A 22,687-nucleotide genomic window follows, 5' to 3' on the forward strand; every position below is an offset into this window, starting at 1 on the left:
TCAATGAATAAGGAAAGCCAGCTGATACCGTTCGTCAAAAGCAGCGAAGTAGCAGGGTCAAAAACCGCCGAAAAATATAACGTTTTGAGTGTTGCGGGTTGCCTATCTTCCATCATTACACTGATTCCCCTCCAGACGATTCTCGCACACAGCCAAAGAGCCAGTCACGGCCGGAAGGTGTCCATATCCCCAAACAACCTTTGTTTTCATTTTAGCGATACTCTGGACACGTGTGAACTTAACCTTAACCTCTGGTGGTACAGTGGGATCCATAAGTATTGCTCAGCAAATTGTCCACGACTACTTTCGTTGGTTCTTATCTTCATCCTACGTATTTTTAAGGACTGTATTTTTACGTATACTTGTTCAGAGGTTGTAAGCAGATTGTTTGGTATTTTGTGCCAGTTCTTGAAGCTCTCATTGCATAAAACAAAGGGAATAAACGTGGTGATGGACAATTTGCTTGATAATACTTATGGATCCCACTGTACATTACTAGCCCTATACTTCGTCCAGAAGTTAGAGAGTGCTACATCAAGTCGATAACTTGACCATTGAGGAATCTGATTCAGTGGTCGTGCGCATAAATGGGATATAGGCTACTAGTGAGTTCTTATTAATAAATGAAATGAAATTAGACATGGACACGGATCGAAATTATGTACATGTTTTCATTACCATTCTCTTTTTATTGGGATCCGTGATGTTGGTGCTGAAGTTCCATTGTGACGACATCACTCGGTAGCACATCCCGGAAGCCTCTCTGTCGTATTCCCTCAGGAACTCCAAGGCCTCTGGCAGGTTCCTGTTGTAACCCTGGAGACAAGAATAAGAAGTTATTATTTCATATTTCCTCTTCCTCTTCTCATTACATGTTAAATATGGCAACGCCCATCTACATGTAACTTTATCAGTGATGCCATGCGTTAATACGTGCATTGTAACTGAAACGGTGGATCTTATTGAACAACGTGAAAGCTTTAGACGTTTTCAACAAGTGATAAGAACAAGGCTATAGTTACTTTTCTTAACATATAAAATTTGCTACAACAACATGAAAATTTCATGTAGCCATGGGCGTCCGGAAGGAGGAGCAAAGGGTGGCCCGTGGAAAATGAATGCCAGCCGAAAATATATATTCCAGTCATAGTGATTTACTTTAATTACTTATTACAAGGGCATTGCAGGACGGTTTTTTCAGGGGGTGACACAATGATATGGGAAAATATTCCTCCATTGCCTCCTCCGCTGGAAAAAGTACCTTGGTTGCACCACCCTGGAGAAATTCCTGCGGAAGGAAAGGATAATTGGCGTCAAGTCAGAAATTTATTTTAGGAGTGGCTGAACCTGAAGTCTAATATAGTCTATCACTGGCACAGGGAAGAGGGGTACTCCCAATTGTTTTGCAAGTGGGTGCCGTACCCCCTAAATTCCTTGATTTAATTGATTTTACTTCACTTTTCTGCCACGTTTGGCTAATTGCGAAGGTGAGGATGAATGGTGATAGGATGAGATGGATGAAGCGTCAATCACAAACATATAGGGACGACACAGCATGAGCCCCACCGAGGGTGAAATGGGGCACCCACTACACCCCTCTTTGATTATATTGTACCCTTTGTATACCCTCAAATAATAATGACACATACAAGATGCTACTATTAAAAAATATATTTTTCTTTGTAGCTAAACGCAAATAGTTTATTTCGTCAGCATCTCCCTATCCATAAATATCAAAGCCTACGACATTGTGATGCTAGTTGTCTCCCTTGATCTGTGCTCCCAGGAAGAAGAAATTATAAGGTTCGAATCCTGTCCACAGCGCCAAATTGATAGGTTCGGAGTGAAGGACATGGTAATGTAGATTAACATAAGAGGCACAAGATAAAAACCAGACGGTGAACAATTAACATATTTAATAGAAACTGGACTTAATGTCCGAAACATTCAAGTACATTGAATCATGATACAGCAAGAATTCACACAGAATACATCTGCTTATGATTTCTCTTTTTTCTGGCCGTGAAGACCAAGCCTTGTAGCCATACGCTTAATACCTGGACCGTATCATAAGGAAATAAAGACCGTTTAAAATGAGTGCAAAGCGGTGGTTTGCTTGTCGGAAATTGTGGCTGCTTTAAAAAACTGTTAGATGTTGAGAATAGCCACAGAATATTTTAAAAAATAAAATAAATACAGTCAAGTATATATAAGGCTTATTCACTAAGAGAAAGAAACAAAGGAAAGTCTCACAAGCATATACATACATATAAACTGGTTAAACACCAGCAGGAATGATCTGGCACAAAAATATGCTCTTTAGAAAGACTTTATAATGCATCGGTACTGTCGTTCATAATTTCTTCACATGCATTTGTGAATTCCAGCAAATTTGATGTGAAAACTTTACTTAATAAGATCATATTTTGATATTTCCTCTTCGCCAGTCTCTCCTACAGCAACAAAAGTTGGAATTCTCTCTTATGTTTTATACATCTCCAAGCCTTACAGCTGCGTGAATCTCTGACAAGGGTCATCAACGTACGGGGACGGATGCGGCCGCCATGTTGGATCCTCTGGCAATCACTGAAACGCTTTCTGCCCCCGTCGCAGCGGCTTCAAGCACCGTAGAGACAGTCATACAAGTTAATTCCTAACTGGATGGCGGCGGATTGTGAAAGATAAGAAGTCAGAGATTTTCTCCTGTTTCCTGGTACGTCCTACGGCGAGGGAAAGTGGTACAAAACACTACCATTTCTCTGTCGCTCTGTTGTGGCAAACAAATGAAACGGAAGGATCCTGCTGACGTCACGCCTTGTTGGTTGGAATTAAGAGCTAAAACATCACTCTCAACATCAGCTGGGAGTTTTAGATTGTTTTTCAGCATGTAATGATATTTTGCTAAGTAGGGTGTGTAAGAAAACTGTCGCAGCGACATTATTGTGAAACTATTTCGCAACCGGATTTTGGGAGATATTTCGCTCAAACCACCTTTATATAACGGAAAGATCTGAAACATGTTTCTACTTCACAGACCCTTCTTTCACGAACCATTGTCACTGAAGCTGTAAATGTATTTGTGCTTATTTTGTTGCTTCTTATCTGCCTAGGTTAATCGCTTCAATCAGAATGAATGATGAAGTGATGTGATGTGATTCGAAACTCTGGTTGTATTGTGGTGTGTTTGTGTGTGTGTGTGTGTGTGTGTGTGTGTGTGTGTGATGTAATAGTGACCAGCATTCTAAACATTTAATTAATTAATGGCTTGCAAGAAGATTATGTGATATTATGACGGAGCTAGTTGAAACGAAACCTTATATTAATGCTATCGATTATAGAACAGGGAGACTTTTCAAATATCATTTTCTACAACGAGAGCTCTGAAGGAAACTTTTAGCTAATCGCCAAACGTTTTCGATTTTTGTTATTTGACGTCGCTTTTCACCACCTTTGGCTAATTAAATTGATGAAGAACAAAGAACACCCATTCCAAAGCCGGGATTCGAACCTGGGACTTCTGACGTCGTAGTGCGTTATGCTAACCATTCCGTTACTGAGATCGACTCAAGGAAAGTTTTCATGTGAACTGTCAGTTGAAGCTATAGTTGTTTTTTAGTGTCGCTTTTTTTACTTTTGGATAATCGCGACGATGAGGATGATGGGACGCTCACAAAGAACACCCATACGCAGGCAGGAATTCGAACCTGGTGTCGCAGTGTACTGTGCTAACCACTTCGCCACTGAGGTCGGCTATAGTTTTTATAGTTAATGGAACAACGATAGTTCAGTCAGTGTCAATTTTGCATTAAGTAATCACCGAAAACTTCCAGAGATGCTTCATATCACTTCTCTGCCTCTTACAAGTTTCGAGTTATAGATAGCGCACGTAATGTTACTAAGTCTCAGCGGTTTTTGCCACTCCCAATGTACTCTGGGTGGATGAGAGATCCTCACTTCAGTGCGCTTCCAAAAAGAATACTCCTTACACCCTCTTGGTTTGAAGGACGCTCTCTTGTAAAACAAAGCAAATCGTTCTTTGGACTCCTGGCTAGAGTATGTTAGTCACCCCTTGCTTCACCTTCACGCCTAATAACTGCAAGTGTGAGGGTCGAGTGCAGAATGCCATTACCTCTTCCCTGAGGTCACCCAACAGAAGAAGAAGAGAGTAGCGTTGAGGAGAGGACAGGACAAAAGAGAGAGATTTCGTCTATATTAGAAAAGAACATCAATATGATATCACTGAGTGAATTAAGTGTCGTTTGCTACCCCACATCACTTTGTTGATTGATTTAGTTTATTTTACTTCGCTTTTCTGCCACTTTTGGATAATCGCGAAGATGAGGATGAGTGATGATATGATGAAATTGATGAAGGGACACTCACACTGACCACTCCGCCACGGAACCCGGTTCACATCACTATGTGTGACAATAGAAAACGCCAAATGTCAATCCTGTTGTTGTTGATTTGTTGTTTTAAGTCCACTTTATGCACAGTAAGGCTAATTGGGACTGGACCTACAGTTTAAAGTGGGATCCGAACCACTTGTGCCTCCACCGGGTATCGAACCCGGGACCCCTTGATTACAAGGCGACGACGCTACCACTGCGCCATCGGGGAGGCCCGAAATGTCAATCCTGTATATGCTATTAGTAGTAGTAGTAGTAGTAGTATCAGTGTTTAAAAGTAACTAGTTACTTCTAACGCAGTTACAAGTAACAGCTACTTTCTTGAGGAATTCAAACTGTAACTAAAATATTTTCAAGGTAAGTAGCTCTAACTGTAACATAGTTATTATTTTGCAAGAGAAGTAGCGTTATCGTCGTACTTTAGGACACTTAAATTCTTAACTTGAAAGTTTGTAACAAGGGGAAATTTCGCAAATCTATTTCCAACCACAGTCCGTCCAGTGGGAAAGGTGACTAATGAGAAATGAAAGATAAGACGTTGTGGAGTGGTAGTTTACAATAACGTTTATTCAAAATAGACACCTTGTGAGTCAATACATGCACTGAAGCGGTTGTAGAACTTTGTGAAGCAGTCTTGGTACTCCTGTTTCGGAATTGCCTCCAAAATCGCGGTCGAAGAAGCCTTTGGGATGTCTGGAATGGTGTCGAAACGCATTCCTTTCAACGCCAATGTCAGTTTTGGAAATAGCCAGAGGTCGCACGGAGCTAAATCTGTAGAATATGGGGGGTGATTGAGCTCCACTATCCCTATTTTGGCCAAAAACTGGCGTACCAACCTGCTCTTGTGCACGGGTGCATTGTCGTGCAACAGAGACCATGAGCCCTGTTCCCGATATTCAGGCCGAACTCTACGAATCCTGGCCAATAGACGATGCAAAATACCCACGTAATACTCAGCGTTCACAGTGTGACCGTCCGGAGTGAATTCCTTGTGGATGATGACTTTGGAATAGAAAAAAACCGTGAGCAGGGTTTTGATTCGGCTCTTCTTCGGTTTTGAAGAGCCTGGGCCATCACGAAATCTTGCATACCACTTAAACACGTTCTTGCGACTCAATGCCTCACTACCGTAAACAGTTTGAATCATTTGAAACGTCTCTGTTGCACTTTTACCCAATTTGAAACAGAATTTAATGTTGGCACATTGCTCCGTTTCCGACAGACGTTCAGCAGGTACTGTCAGTCACAAGATCCGTATGCGTCGACCGTCGACGCTAGTGCTTTGCAACTTTGCCAGAAGAAAGTCAAATGTGACGCTACGTAGTACATATACTTCTCCATAGATGGCAATGGTGGTTCCGTGGCAAGAAAATCAGTCACCTTTCCTACTGGACGGACTCTGTATGTATCTTCTCTGCATGCTAAGGTGAAAGGATTTTCTTGGAATCGCTTAAGACAAGAAAGATAGCGTTTCTTGCATGCTAAATTTAGAACATTCACTCTTATTAGTCATTTACAATTACACAATGATGAAAAAACACTGGTCTTCAATTACAATTGAAGAGATCAGTGTGTTTTTCCCATCCTTTTTAATTGTTGTAATAATATTAATAAATGAAGACTTATATTATATACCAGAGACATATGGTAAATAAACCCATATAAGTCTTCATATACTTATTTTATTGCAATTAATGATTAATTGATTGTAGTATTGTGTTTGCAAGAAAATTTGCAGCACAATGTAACTGTAAAAGTTACATGCAGATACCTTCCATCCAACCGCTAGTAACAGTAACCGAGTTACTTTCTAGAATGAGTAACCGTAACTGTATTTCAGTTACTTTTGAACCAAGTAACTGTATGTGTTTCTGTGTCAGTGTGTGTATCCGAGGTGTGGTAATTGCAAAGGGAAGTAAAAACGTGGATGGTTCTCAATGCACACATGAGTTGATAAATTGTGAGATAAATTTAAACAAAAAAATATAAACATATCAGATAATACACAGAGAGAGGGAGTGCAAAATGAATATAATAAAGATGACCGGTAAAGCTTGGTATTTATTGCAAGGAGGCAAAATGTAGTAAAATTGTGGATATGGAATATATGTTGGAAAATGTTTGAAAATATGGAAATTATATGATTGATTGATTTGGTTTATTTTACTTCACATTTCTGCTACTTTTGGCTATTCACGAAGATGACGATGAGTGACGATATGATAAATTGATGAAGGGACACACAATCCCAGGCCGGGATCTTAACCCAATCCTCCACGGAGGCCGGCGAAATTATAATGCAACTAAGATATGTAAAATATATGCTAAAAGCTTATATGTGTAAAAATATGGAAATCAAAAGTGGCTTACGTATCACAATTTGCAACTTGCGTAGGACAAAAATTTCCTCGACACAGTTACAAAAAAAATCAATAGTGCAAAGTAAGCACAACACTATTGCAAACAGGAAATAATATTTACAAGTTTGAGTAATTGTGTTTAAGGGTAAATAAATGTACACTCACCGGCAATAAAAATGGGACACTTAGATCCTGAAACATTATATTCATTGCATGGCGTTATGTGTGTTGCATAACTCTACAGCGGAGAGCGAACCTCAATAGCAAATCTTCAATGGGAAGTTCGGTCGCCCCCTCAGAGTTAGGTAGCACACATAACTAGGGTTATTATTAAAAAGCTACTATTTGTCCCGTTTTATAAATATCTACGAGATATCTTAAAAACCAAGTCTAAATTTGAGACACATTTCACGCTAAAAGAAGATGTTTTGTATGTGTCCCTTTATTTGTAGAGCAATGAATAAGCAACAGTTTCTTTAAGTTATTGCAACATGAATTTATATTTCCTGCGTCTTGACACAAACTCAATAGAACAATCCAGAGTTGTGTGTCTGATATGGGGGGTAAGGTTTTCGGGGAGATTTATGAACGGTTAGAGAAGAATAAAACTTATCTCAAGAAGATTGCTTCTTCTTCTAAATACAATACTTTTGGCATTACTCAACTTCAACATCAAAGGTTGATCAGAAAGGACGAGAAACGCTATGTAAGTCTTACCTAGATTAGAATAATACCTTTTGACAATGGGAGAGCATAATTAATTTATTGTTTATGGTATATCATTTATGTGATCCATCCTTTAATAAATAATAATAACAATACGTTAATAAACTAACTAACTAAAACTAACTAACTCTCTAGCCTTCTTAAACCAGAAGGTTCATGGCTGCAGCAACACAGGCCTTCCATCTGATCCTATCTTGAGCAAGATCTATATACTCTTTTCCATCCCTACCTATTTCCTTTAGGTCTATCTCAACGTTGTCCCTCTATCTTCGTTTTGGCCTTCCTACAGGTCTCTTACCATCAGGTTTCCCAACAAGAATCCTGTAAACTCCTCTTTCCTCTCCCATTCGTGCCAATAATACGTTAATAATAACAATAATTGTATAATTAGGCTTAACTGATTTTTTTTTTTCAGAAAAAAAGGGGGATGTCCCGTTTTGGGGTTAAAATATTATGGTCACCCTACACATAATGCCATGCAGCGAAGAGAGTATTTCAGAATTTAAGTGTCCCATTCTTTGCGGGTGACTGTACACATCGCACCGTTTCCTCTTGATGGGACGAACATCACGCACGATGTGGTAGGTTCTGCAACCCAAAAGCATACGAATAAAACCCACCCTCATCTTGCATTCCTTATTGTGAGGGGGGATTAGTCACCCTCCTCCGTGACAAAATTTAATTGAAATCAACGAAGGATCTTTAACCAGTGACCCACTCTGATTTCTGAATGACGGTCCTTTCTGCTCAAGTAGTTCTACCGCCCCCTTTTGTTTCCTTAAACAGGCTCCTTTGTGATGTTTTACGAGTTGATTGACATCGGCGCAAGTGTCCTTGGATGTGTGAAGTTCACAGAAGAAGCTCAAGAGTGTGAACATTCTACGAGCCACAAAATGCTTGATGCAACAGCAGAAAGAGATGAAATGATTCTTCTGGAGTTTTAGAAAAATCTTGAAATTGTTCTCCGAACAGAGAAGAAGATTAAGTTCGTCTTTATTCATAACGTCGCTCGGCTAGTTTTTGCAATTGCTAAAAACGAACAGTGGCGACACCATAAAGGAGCAAGGTTGGGCTACAACCCCCTGGAATAGCTGAGACGAACCCGTTGCTGTCAAATAATATGTTGACAATTGAGTTTACTGTAAGCTATTTATCAGTTTGTGGGAACATTGATGCAAATAAGATAGTTGATTGTGGGCTGAAACTGCGAAGTGATTTTTCTTTTTAATTCTTGGGGATGTATTAACACTATTTATATGCGTAAAGATCAATCTGATTTCTTTAACGTTACCAGAGGGGTGCAAGAGTGGCGAAAGCCCCCGGTCGACCAATCCGCCCATTGACCTCCCCGCAGACCTCCGTGGTGGAGTGTTTAGGCTTAGTACAGCGCTACAGGGATCCAGAGTTCGAATCCAGGCCTGAGCTTGTTCTCTGTGAGTGTCCCTTCATAATATTATCACTTATATTCATCTTCACGATTAGCCAAAAGTGTTATAAAATCGAAGTAAAGTAAACCAAATCAGTCAGTCAACCTTTACCCACCCAGAAAACCAGAAAAAATAATATAGAAATGCTCCTTTATTCAAAATATGCACATTTGTATGGTATTTAGGCTTATTTTAAAAGTAGTTGCTCTGAAAGGTACTTCTGATTCCGTCTGTCTCCTCACTCATTTTTTTCAGGCATCATGACTATAAAATATATATTTCTTCTTTTACATCTTGTAGATAAAACAAATTAAGTCTGGCAGTGAGTGTAGTGTTGTGTACGTTCTTTCATCGGTGATTAAATGTGTTTTACAACTTTTTTAAAAAGTTAAAGGGTTTCCTTAGCTAGAAAAATTTGTTGCCGGTAAAGAAGGGAATATTTTGTTCAGTTGAATATTGGACTAAAGTATTCTTATTGTCAGTTAAGAATGCATGTGATATTATGCTACTGGGATGCATATTGTTAACATGTTTTTGTTTCATCAATGTTAACTTGGTCTAGTAACATCAAATAACAATCACTGAATGAGAGACTAATAGAAGTTATGTCTCAAAGTAGTGTCCGCACTTTTGAGAAAGATTGATTGATTGATTTAGTTTATTTTACTTACCGTCTCTTGGCTAATTTTCGAAGAGGAGGATGAGTGATGAAATGATGAAATTGATGAATGGACATTCACAAACAACCAACCTCGAGCGGGATTCGAGCCCGGGACCCGACCCTTGGCGTCGCAGCGCGATGTGCTAACCACTCGGCCACTTGAGAAAGAAATGGACTATCAATACTCAATGATATAATTGTGAACACATACCGTGTACAATTCTGAAATAACTTTCGAATTTATGAGATTTTTTAAATAACACCATCTGCCACTCTACCCCCTCCTTCACCCCCTTCTAAATTTACAAATAGCGTCTCCACTGGAAACCAGTAATGAAGACGGCAAGAATAGGATTACGCTCTTCTCTTTGGATAACAATGAGTCGTAATAATTACTCAATATACTGCCGCGACTCGTTACGTCTTACAAGGAAACATCAAGAAATTGAACTCAATAAAACTTATATAGTTTGATTCAGCGTTCAAAACTATGTAAATAACTCGAATATTCCCCTTTTATTTATTTATTTATTTAGTATGATTATTTTCCAATATTCAAGAATTTTTCAGCAAATGAAAATGTTATTTCGAAACTTTGTAACTACAAAACAGCGATAAAATATTAAGTGGTCCAAACATAGTCGATTGGGCGAGAGGTTAATATTGTAACCCAAGATTCGGGAAACCGTAAGTTCGAGTTCTGTAAGTTTATTTTCGTCTTGCTAAAGGTAATTCAGCCATATGTGTAAGCTATCTGAATACGATAATGCTAAAACAAACTTTTATACTTTGAATTTATCAAGTAACAATTCTGACAACTTCCAGCCATCAAATCGCTTATTGCTTTTAAAAATTTCTTCTAGCGTTGGCAGATCTATGCAAGTTGATGAAGATGAATGAACATTGTATGAAATGAAAGGACAAACACAATTACACAACCTAATCTGACAAATATCCGAACCAGCACAGAAATAGAAATGCATGAAATAAATGCACTTCATAAATTGGCACAGTAAAAGGTGTAAGATTCGTTTGTCTGAAATGATCCTGTCTGATCTGTTCAATTGATGCATTTTAGTGCAACGGAGCAGAAGCTGATGCATTTCTCCGTGTATTTTGATGCAACAAAATTGCATCATTAGCAGCTTAGAAACTTTGAAGTGTTACGAGAGTCAAACAATTATACATATTTGCATAAATTGATAAATTTTGAGTTCTGCGTGAATATAGGGGAAGTATAGAACAAGTTACCCATTTGCGTTCTCTTTTGTAGCCTTCTTAAAGTTAAAGTGGAAATTGATATATCAATGTACAGTATAATTGTTCTCTCAACTATAGGAGAAAAAACTAATACGAGGAGCATTTTTGAATTAACAAAACGTGTCAAAAATGGTAGTTTGAAAACAAGAGCTCCAAACAAGGACTAATAATGATAATAACAACTTTATTTCCTTCTAAATTTTACGTAAAGTATTTATTTAAATGGAATGTGTAAAATATCAAAATAGAATAAATATGCATTTCAGTACACTAACTGTTTAAATTGTAAAAAAAATGCAAAACAGTTGTGCTAGATATTATCTCATCTGATGGATCGAGTTGAAGAATTTGAAATAAAATTTGTTTATTTTCATTAGTTTATAATAGTTGTTGTTGTATAACAATAACCATGATCATAATAAAAATTATTGTTGTTTCTATTTCTACTATTCAAGTTTTATCAATGGCCTGAAACCCCTACCCTCCCCATAAAAATTTTTGGCGACGCCATGCTCATTGTCCCCTGGTGAATTTCGGATTTCAGCAAATTGAAATTTTTCCCACTCACTAACAAGTGGAGAGTGCAATAACTCGCATTCATTATAATGACATAAAAATGACGCAACAATGTCTTCGCGAGCAAACCATCCCAATCAGCACCGTCGAAAGATGTCGCTGGCTGCGGCGGTTCCGGAAGTAACCCCATGGTCGTACACCATGACTCCGTACCGTTGTATCCAGCGATGCTTTTGTCCTCTTGTCAAGCTAACTCGAGAGAAGTTCTTTTCAGCAGAGATTGCTTTGTCGTTGGTAATCTCTGCTGTCACCTAAAATGAAAGCGAGCTCTCGCCCTGCGTGAATTGGAGGGAAGGAAGACGCTGGACCCATGGAAGGAAAGTTATGCTTTTACTACAGGACAAATTTGCGTTTCGTACATCCGACACATTAGAGACATGAGCGTCGCCAGAATTTTTTATAGGGGCGTCAGGCCATTGATAAAATTTAGAATATAGAAATAATAACAATAATAATTATTAATATCAGGACATGGGCATCACCAGAATTTATTTTTAGGGAAGATAAAACTTGAATAGTAGAAATAGTAACAATAGCAATAATTATCATGCTTATTATTAATATTTTAACATAATATATTAATAATAATAATAATAATGTTATTCCATTATTAGCTATTATTATTATTATTAAATATTGAAACTTGTAAAAAGAGCTAAAATGCTACTAAGTTTTTGTATTTTTTTAATTGGACTTCTTTTAACAGATTTAAAACTTTCAGGTTTTTATATGTCACAATTGTACGTCCATTATTACGATAGAATATGGTAGAATATATGTAGAATATGGTTGCGAATTATGGACCTGAGCAGATAAATGTCATGTAGAAATTATTTATCAGATTATTGTGCATGAAAACAATAAAATTGCTATGTAACATTCAAATATGAGGAGTGGTTGGAATCACTTAAATTACAAACACTGCACTTAAGAAGAATTAGCAAAATAAGTGTATTTGTACATAATATGTATTTGATTTTACTTCGCACTTTGTGCCACTTTTGGCTAATTTGCGAAGATGGGGATGAGTAATGATATGATGAAATTTATGAATGGACACTCACAAACATCCATGGCCAGGCCAGGATTCGAACCCGGGGCCCCTGGCGTCGTAGCGGGATCTGCTAACCACTCTTTTTTTTTAATTTTTTTTTTTAAAAGGAAATACCCCCTACACGGAGGTATCCCCTACCATTCACTCTTTTTCTCACTTTTACACTTTTCAATTGTTACATTTTTCTTTGTTTCTTATCACCTGGACGAACACAAATACCCATGCCTTACCCGGGACTCGAACCCAGAACCCCTGGCGTTGTAGCGCGCTCTGCTAACCACTTCGCCACGGAGGTCGACATTCCGCCACGGGGGCTACATAATATGCTATCATCAAAGATCGACAGTGACCATATCATAAGAGGTTCCCAAATATAGCACTTGACAAAATTCCTTTATTTCAGTAAATGTAGTAAGAATGATAGTGAGTTAATAAAAAACACATAATAGATAATTTAATTGATAATATGTTATAAATTATAGAAATTGGAAGTGATGGTGTATCTGGCCATTGATATGGTCAGCATGATTTAATTACACGTCAACAATATATCATTAGAGGTTTAGTAGATCTTGTTTTAAAAAATCTTGAAATTTAATGTTACTTTACTATCCATGTACTACATCGTACATATTTTATCCCTGTAATTTTGTATTCTTTTACTAGATTTAGTGATGTGGTTTTAGGTTATATACTGTGCTCAGTACTTAAAATAAACTATTATTATTATATCCTTGGAGAGGCTTTTCTGTTCGATCCACCACATGAGTGATTATCCAGCACAACTGCCTTATATTATTGTTTTACATTTCATACAGTGTACTTAAATGCATAGTTATTATATTTTGTTATTAACTTTTACACCTCGTTAAATAAAAAGCTTTAAAATTATGGGGGAAATTGTAGTACAATATTTATGTTGCGTGACCTCTCACATTAAAACGCTAATTTTTGGAATTTTGAAAATTGTGAAACAACTTATTCTTTGGTTTGGTTACTCTCAGTTTTATTTCCATAAGGTATTTTTTACTTCTTTATTCTGTTGTCGAATACTAACTAGCAGAATAATATTTCTGCCATTAAAAATAACAGCTTTCTGATTTTTTGTAGCTTGAAGTGAACTATGTTTGTTCCTGGGAGGGTTGTTGACGAGCTGGTTCGAACCCCCTCCCGACGCCCATGTATCAGGATCATGTTATAAATTGATTGGATGAATTGATATGTTTTACTTCGCTTTTCTGTCACTTTTGGCTAATTGTGAAGATGAAGATGAGTGGTGATAAAATGAAATAAATGAAGTGGCGATCAAACATAAATGGACAGCACAAAACAGGAGCCCCAGATATGACTATACTGGCTGTGTTCTTGACGCCAGAGCCTCGTTAGTCTGCAAAATGCAGCCCGGGATGTACTACTAGGTTGACCTTTAGGTGTCTTCACAAAGGGTCATCCCTTACACCCCAGGATCATATTATCATTACACAATAATAACTATTATATTCTAATAAAAATAAACCAAATTAGTTCTATTATTCTACATTATTATTATTATTCCCAACTCTTTATCATCATGACAGTGTTTTAACAATGTATTTAGCTTCTTGAGAAGAGCCAATATATTTTTAAGATATTCTGTGAATATCTTACACAGTTTCTAAAGAATTTCTTAGTCTCTCCCTGCCTATCTAATGTACCTTGTATGTCCTGTGCAGACTTTTCTTACAGCCTTGCACTTTTAACCCTTCTCAAGGGAAACTTTATACCCCTTATTTGACTTCAAGGTAAGGGTTTTAGATAAGTGGATTTTCCGTGTATATTTTGAAGGGTACAAAATGACCATACGTGCCAATATACCCAAAAATTTTAACTATTATTATTATTATCATTTCTACTCAAGCAACCAGATCCAGTAGAACTGTCTCTCTTTACCTTTTAATATTTCATACAGTTAGTATACTGAAATGCATAGTTATTCTGTTTTGTTATTAACTTTTACAAACCCCCTAAAAAAGTTGAAAAGTTAGGGGGAAAGTTTACGTTTACGTTGCTTGATCTCTCGCATGAAACCCTTATTTCTGGAATTTTGAAAACAGTGAAACCATTTAATATTTGGGTTAAATGGTAGAATATGTCAATATAACCAGGTTCCTGTATTTTATACTATTTTTTTCAATCTAACACAGTTTTTACTTTGGTTAATCTGTTCGAATATCTACGAACTAACTGAAATATATTTTTGTTAATCAAGGGGTCCTGGGTTCGATACCCGGTAGAGGCACATAGTGGTTCGGATCTCACTTGAAACTGTAGGTCTAGTCCCGATTAGCCATACTGTGCATAAAGTGGACTTTAAACAACAGCTCAACTCAACTCAACATATTTCTGTTGTTAAGTATAAAAATAACAGGCACTCTGCTTTTTTGTACAGTCACCGTCAATAATAATGCGCACCTAGATCCTAAAATGCTGGCTTCCCTTCAATTCCATATGTGTGTTGCCCAACACTACGACGATAGAACATCTTCCTATTGAAAAGTTACCATTGAAGGCGGCTCATCCCCGTAGAGTCAGGCAACACGCATTGCAGGGAAGCTAGTATTTCAGGATCTAGGTGCCCCGTTATTATTACCCGTGACTGTACCTTAAAATAAACTATTTCCATGGGGGGAAGGTGGATTCGACGGACCCGTTCGACTCCCTTCCTGACGCCCATGATGGCAGTGGAGTGCATCGATCATTTCGAAAGAGAAAAAGAAACACAAAGTTTCGATATTTTCCCATTCAATAAGAGAAATCTGATTTAGTTAATTTAAAATTCCAAACAAGTAAAAAAAAAAGTTTGTTCTAACAATTGGGTGAAAAATGCGGAAACCAGGATGTTTTCATTTTCTACCATTCAATCCAAAGAGTAAATGGTTCTACACCCTGTCCCAGCTAACTGTAGAGCAGGGCCACGCATATCGGCAGAGGAGGAGGAAAATAGAGTGATGAAAAGTGCAGTGTTGCCAACCGTACGGACGTACAGTCTAGATCTTAGTCCTTACGCTAAATGCACGGCTTGTCAAAATTTGCTCTTGCAGTTTTATCTATAATATTTCCCGAAGAAATTCTTAAACCAATCGTACGGATCTGGCGACAAAAATACGGTCCGTTTGCCATGTGCGTTCGGTATCATCCTCTTCAAAAGTTTGCAACGCTGCATAGCGAAGGGGGAAATCGGGTAACACCCGTCGCCCATTACACAATCCCATTTCTCTCACTGTTCATTGGTGGAGCCGTCTCGCGTCACTACTTGCGCAGAGACTTGTTCTCGTTCGCCTGGTCTACAGTTGGCTGGTACGGATAATGCAGCAGGGATCTCCAAACCGTCGATCGCGAGCTACCGGTAGCTTGTAGGGTCATTCCCGTAGCTCGTGAGGGGTTTCGCTAAAATAGACTGTAGACAAGAGAGGCAATATTTGAATGAAACTTTGGCAGACATACCTTTACCGATAGATTGTCACCTGGACAACTCAATATCTGTCACAAACTATTCGCCTAACTTAACAAATATTGTGGATGTGAGTGTCATCCTTCTCATTAACATGGTAAGAAGCAAGGTGATGATGATTAGGGGCAAACTTTTAAATCTTAGTGTGTTTGTAAGAAACGTATTTACATGTTTTGAACTCTCTTTAAGAAATGACAGCGTATGTATGGTACACAGATATTAAAAATAATGATTTGATGTGATTTTATTTGATTTAATTTTTGTTATTTAGAATCGCTATTCTGTCACTTTTGGCTAAATGTAATGATGAGAGTGACCTTGATGAAGGGACACTCACAAATAAAACACTAATTATACTCCTGGCGTCTTAGTGCTGTAAAAAAAATGATTATATGTATATCTTATAGTTGTTATAAACCAACAAAGGATCGTAAGCAATTCAATCCACACTTGGTAGCTCGTCATGTATTTTCAAATGTTGGAAGTAGCTCAATGGCTCGGCGAGTTTCGAGACCTCCGTTCTAGAGTTTACAAAATTCCAAAAATGAGAATTTTATGTGAAAGGTCACACAATGTAATCTTTATTACCAAAATTTCCTCTAACTCTTAAAGCCTCTTCTTCAACGAGCTATATAATTTTCAGTAAATACTGTTTGAAAAAGAAACAAAAATAAAGGATAAGAATAGTTGTAGTGGATAATCTCTCATTATCGAGTAGACATCTATTTCCAAGAACAAAATAATAGTAGCAATACTCACAATAGTATAAAATATACCAAACAGTAATTTTGCTTGTCGTATTATATGGATGCGAAACTTGGTCCATTACATTGAAAGAGGAACATAAATTAAGAGTATTTGAAAATAAGATCCTTGCGAGGGTCTAAAAGGGATGAGGAGACAGGTAAGATTGATTGATTCAGTTGGTGCTTTAAGTCCACTTTATGCACAGTAAGGCTAATCGGGACTGGACCTACAGTTTAAAGTTGGATCCGAACCACTTGTGCTTCCACCGGGTATCGAAGCCGGGACCCCTTAATTACAAGGCGACGACACTACCACTGTGCCATTGGGGAGGCCAAAGAGACAGGCAAGAGGAGAAGGTTACATATTTTTGAACTACATAATTTGTATTCATGTCCAGATATTATTAGAATGATTAAATCAAGAAGACTTAGGTGGGCAGGCCATGTGGCACGAATTGGAGAGGGAAGAAGAGTGTAGTGTACAGAATTCTTGTTGGGAAACCTGACGGTAAGAGACCTGTAGGAAGGCCAGGACGAAGATGGAGGGATAACGTTGAGATGGACCCAAAGGAAATCGGTAAGGATGGAAAAGATTGGATTTATCTTGCCCAGGATAGGGACACATGGAAGGCTTGTGTTGCTGCAGCCACAAACCTTCGTGTTTAAGAAGGCTAGAGTTAGTTAGTTAGTTAATACTAACAATAGATTGAAAATAAGTGGTTGTTTATTATTAGTAGTACATTATTATTATTTCTACTATTGAATTTTACATCAACGGCCTCACCACCTCAACAAATACATCTGGCGACATCCATACTGGCATTGCCCAAGACTTTTGTGTTGCCTTCTTAGTAGTCAGACATCTTGCCAACTTTTCTGCATTTGACGTTCCTTTTTATTTAGGAATGATGGATCAAAGGAAAGGGTTATAACCCCTACGCCGTTGTTGGATAGGCCACTGGATCACTTAGTGATTTAAGTGTCCTTGGCTCTCGTTTTTCTTTTCTCGTTCGGAAAAACATTGCCACCACCCTACACCACCAGTGTTTCTCCTCTCACTCCATATTTTCCTTCTTTACTTATTTCTTCCTTGTTCTTTGCTTTCCAGTGCCTTCGAATTTAGAGAAAGGGTTGCATTTCTACATTTGTTCCGCCAATGTCTGCACTTCCTTGTATTTTTCGCAATTCTCATCTCAAGCGATTTGTTTGATGTTCTCGATCCTGGACTTGTCAGTGCGGGTCTTCCCTTCTATTCTTCCTTCAATTACAGTTTCCTTATTTCCTCATGTCTCAGGATACGGACTATTATCCTCCAGCATTCTAAATTTCCACATGCTTCTCTTGATATGTACGCTTCTCAAAACATCTTCGTTTGTTAGACCCGCTTTAGACTGAAGCATTTTCCTTAGAATTCTTCTTAGCATTTATGACATGACCAAAATGCTACCATGTAAAGTGAAAAATATGATGGCATTTCAGAAGCCATGGTTTATGTCATGGACATTTCTCAAGGATAGGATCCGTCCTATTTCCGTGGCATTTTTCGTAGCATAACCAATCAGGAGCGACCACTAGGTCACGAGTGTACAAGTAATGGCGGCCGACTGAGATGTAAACAATGTATAACGTTTCCTATTAAAAGTGTTACATACAGCGTTGCTTATATATAGACCTCGAAGAGGTCTTAACCTATTTTTTCCTTTGCAGGTAAATAAGAAATAACAAGTTATGTCAGAGTTTTATTTAAAAATGCAACAACTGATCAAGTTTTATAGTGCCTAAAATAACCTATTTTGCTTGTTAGAACCTAATTTAAGTTTTTGTGCCTAAATCAAACCTTTCTTTTAGGATTTTATATATTTTTTAAGGTTTTACATTATTTTCACATCACACAGAGGTATTTGTTCTGTTTGGTAATGAAAAAATTCAATGACCAACTTGTTTGAAACATACTCTCTGCCAATGTCCCTCCCTCTAAGTCCATAATGTTTTTCTAAGCTCTAAACAAAGCAAAATGGCGCCACTTTTGCCTGCACAGTCCAAAGTGCAAACTTCTGATCCGCTTACTTTTGGTGCTTTCTTACATTCAAATTTGCACCATTGACTAAGCATCTGTTAAAAGATCATTTTCAGCATATAAGATGATCCTCACAGATACAAGGCGGGGCTTTTTCTCAGGATAATGTGAAAAATATTGTTATGTATTGTGCAGGAAATTACACATAATTCATTTATCATATCCATTAGTAACTTTTGCTAACAGTACAAGTATTAGTATTACAATAATTTGTGGATAATTTTGAAAATGATGAATAGAAATGAAAATTTGGTTAGAAAATTAATATTTTTGATGGTTACATATATCTATTAAAATTTCTCACGGTTCCTTTGAAATTTTGTTTTCAACAATTGTACCTAATTATTATTTTTCAGGACCTTTTAAGTTTTTTGGAACCTACTTCAGGATTTTCAAAGGCTAATTTAATATTTTAGAACCTATTTCAGAATTTTTAGGACCTATTTTATGATTTTTAGAGCCTATTTTATGAACCTAAAAGTACATTTTTTAGAGCCTAAAAATCCGAGGTCTACTTATATACATGCTTCATAGCGCATACAATACACATATGGATGAATAAATTAGTTATTTCAGTTGTAAACACCGAACACTGGCTCAAGGACAGATATATTCCAATATGTAGATGAGATTTAAAGTTACAAAAAGATGTAGAGTTTGTTTCTTTGCCCGAGATCTAGTCACTTAAATAACCATTTCCTCTTTTGAATTATATCTATTTCTCTTTAAATTTATTTTAGTTATTAAATGAAAACTATGTAAATCGTGTGCCTTTCGTGCTGTATATATTATCTAACGTGCTTTGCACGCCTCGTATCGCAATCGCAAATTTACCGTAATGTTACGTGAAATGCTTCCGTGAAAAGTATGTCTGCTATAAAAAATGCTGTAGGATTTTTCGGAAGCATGCTTTATGCCATCAAAAATATGACTGGAAATACTTCCGTCTCAAGCAGGACTTACCTTTCTATCCATTTGATCTTCAAAATTCCCCTGAACCATATTTGAAGCCAGAGAGGTGATGTGATCAGCACCACGCTTAGGCCCTCCCTTTACCCCAGAGTCGCTTTATGCAGGAACAAAGCCGGAAGAATTCCGACATTAGATCATCCACTCCGGGTATCGAACCATACTCATTTTCCTGCCCAATGAATTCAAGGAACCCCTTTATATCGAAAATAGCAATTTTGAAATTTCGTCGTAAAATTTGAATAAAATGCTAATAATATTTTACAGTGACAGTGTGAAATATTCATTTGAAAAATTCAAAGGTATTTATACCATGTATATAAATGTCGTTAATTTTCAATCTCACACCTTAAACTAAATCTTATCTCATTTCATCTCTTCACACTCGTTTTACATTTTAAACTATCTTTGAGAACGTTTTACGAGAACAAAATCAGCTAAAGTAAATGGTACTACATTGTGATAAAATAGATTTACCATGGTCTGCTTGAGGAGAGAATGCAGACAAAATAAACTTTGTGTGTTAACAGATTGTTTCAACGATAGCCTTTTGCGTTATTTGAGGGGTGGAATATTAAGTAGAAAAGAATTGCGGGTATTTTACTCTCCATTTAAAAAATTGGGGGTACAATGTAACCCTGTATATTTAAAGTTCACCGTCGGAAAGATTTTAATATTTTCCATTACATGATTCCAAAGCAGAAACGTTAGTGTAAATATTATTTTCTGCAATTATTTTAACAATAGCTTGGATTACCTTGAGCAATTGAATGACAAAACATGAATAAAAGTTCGAAAAATGTTAGTTCAACAAAAGGTAATCGAAAATATAAACTTCAGCGCATAGGCGCCGACTCTAAAGGGGCTTTGGGGGGCTCGAGCCCCCCCCCCCAATGTTATCGATGTGGGGACAGAACCCCCCCAAATAATTTTGCCTAAGAGAATCTAATGTATTATTTTATTTCTCTTGTAAAGTTTACTCTGAATTGTGCCACATGAACTTAACTTTAAATAAACATTTGAAATGTTCTAGACCATCAACTTTGGGGGGGGGGGGCTATGACCAGAGACAGCAAAACACATGACTTATTACTATATTAAAAAAAAAAGGTAAAGTGTTCCCCTGTGCATAGCACCACGCCATGAAGGCGTATAGGGGGTGTGGGGGTAACGCCCCACACTTTCTTGATCCGGTCGTGAGTGGGGGTGATGTGATCAGCATCACGCCCCTGACCGCCTTTACCCCCCAGGGTTTCCCCCAGGTACCCATGTTATTCGACGCTGGGTGGGCGCCGGGGCCGCTTTCACCGTAAGAAAAGTTCCCGGATTTGAACCGGCCGGGGATCGAACCCGGGACCTTGAGCATGGTAGTCAGACGCGTTACCGACTGAGCCACCGCGGCCACCCTTATTACTATATACTAAGTATATAATTATGAGTATTGTTAAAATTTTTACTAAAAAGAGTTTCAAAAGACGATGTGCATGAACTAGGGAAGTGGATGGAACGTTCGGGCTACAAATGGCTCTCACATGACATTCAGAACGAGATCATTGATATATTAGGGAGATCTGTTTTGCACTCCGTGGTAGCAGATATTACAAGCCGGGAATATTTTGCTATTATGGTTGACGAAACTTGTGACATATCCATCCGTGAATAATTGACATTTTGCATTCGAACTGTAAATGACAATTTTAATATTTTTGAGGAATTCATGGGCTTTTACGAGATTCCGAACACTGATGCCAAAACTTAAAAAAGGGAAGGAGTGAGTCATTCATTAATTTATTTCAGTGATCAGAGCCCCCCCCAATAATTTTAACAAGTCGGCGCCCCTGCTTCAGTGAGATAGGCAAATTGCATTACCACTTCGCCACCACCAAATCAAATTGCAGCCATGCTGGATTTAAAAGAAATAATAAGCTAAAAGTATAAAAAGTAAGTACAAAGTTAGGTTCATGGAATGAAATATTCTCCCTGCTGCATCTTAATCAACTTCCTAAAACTCTTGAAGTGCAACTTCTGTGAGATTATTCATCTACTAAACGAATATGTATTTTACAGAAAGGAAGATAATCAACTTTCGTGACCTCTACCTCGAGGCATCTTTGGGATGGTCTATCTTTCGCAATTCCCCGATTGCGCAGTGATAGCGCGATTTCCTTGTAACCAAAGGGTTCTGGGCTCCCGCCAAGTGGGAATAAAACGTCCAGAGTTTTTCTTTATATTGATACCTTGTCTGAATTCTGATTATGAAAAGGCTTCAACACTTATTGATTCTCAAAGTGGGCTTAATACACTCCAACAATCAGAAATTACAGGTGACATAGGATGACATATATCCAGAAATATGTCACCCTACAATATGCATATACATGATTTTAAAAAGCATTTATCAAATAAAACAATGGGGTAGAGATCAAAAGATACAGGCGAAATAAATACTATTTCATAGATGTGCTGAACATCCAAAGTATTTTATCCATGTCCAGTCTACGGGACTACATCGTACAGGCCTCCTTCCAATGGTGAAGAGAAACATAAGCAGGAATGGGAGGAATGCTGTCAGACCAACAGAAAAATACTGACAAAACCTACCACAGGTTGCTAATGAGAAAAACTCCCATCCAACCTTGATACCCGCCATGATTTCTTATTGTTTGCTTAAATGTGCAATTAGTAGAAATCGAGATTGTCGATTAAAAGAGAAGGTAAGACAGAAGATTGGAAGAAGAAAGAGAGAGATAAAAGTTTGAAGGAGAAATAAGGGAAACGATAAAGATCGAAAGAAAAAGAGATAAAGCTGTAACGGATTGCAAGAATGGGAGAAAGAGATGAAAGATTGAAAGAAATAATAGGATAGAAAAACAGCAAAGATAAACAGAGGAAGAAAGGAGAAGAAAAGAGAGAGAGAGAAACAGTAAGAAAA

At 37.6% G+C, this 22,687-nt stretch overlaps 1 protein-coding gene across 1 annotated transcript in view; it reads right to left on the bottom strand.

Annotated features, from left to right (window-relative positions):
- The window catches only part of LOC146004403 (angiotensin-converting enzyme-like), a 74,516-nt gene that overhangs the window by 49,138 nt on the left and 2,691 nt on the right, over nt 1–22,687 (bottom strand). Inside the window, exon 2 of the mRNA XM_083143235.1 lies at nt 679–816. Coding sequence (XP_082999361.1) covers nt 679–816 — 138 coding nt within the window. The remainder of the gene's footprint in view (nt 1–678; nt 817–22,687) is intronic.

Source organism: Lepisma saccharinum, chromosome 21, assembly GCF_977018435.1.
Source record: "Lepisma saccharinum chromosome 21, izLepSacc3.1, whole genome shotgun sequence".
In the NCBI taxonomy this organism is placed as follows: domain Eukaryota; kingdom Metazoa; phylum Arthropoda; class Insecta; order Zygentoma; family Lepismatidae; genus Lepisma; species Lepisma saccharinum.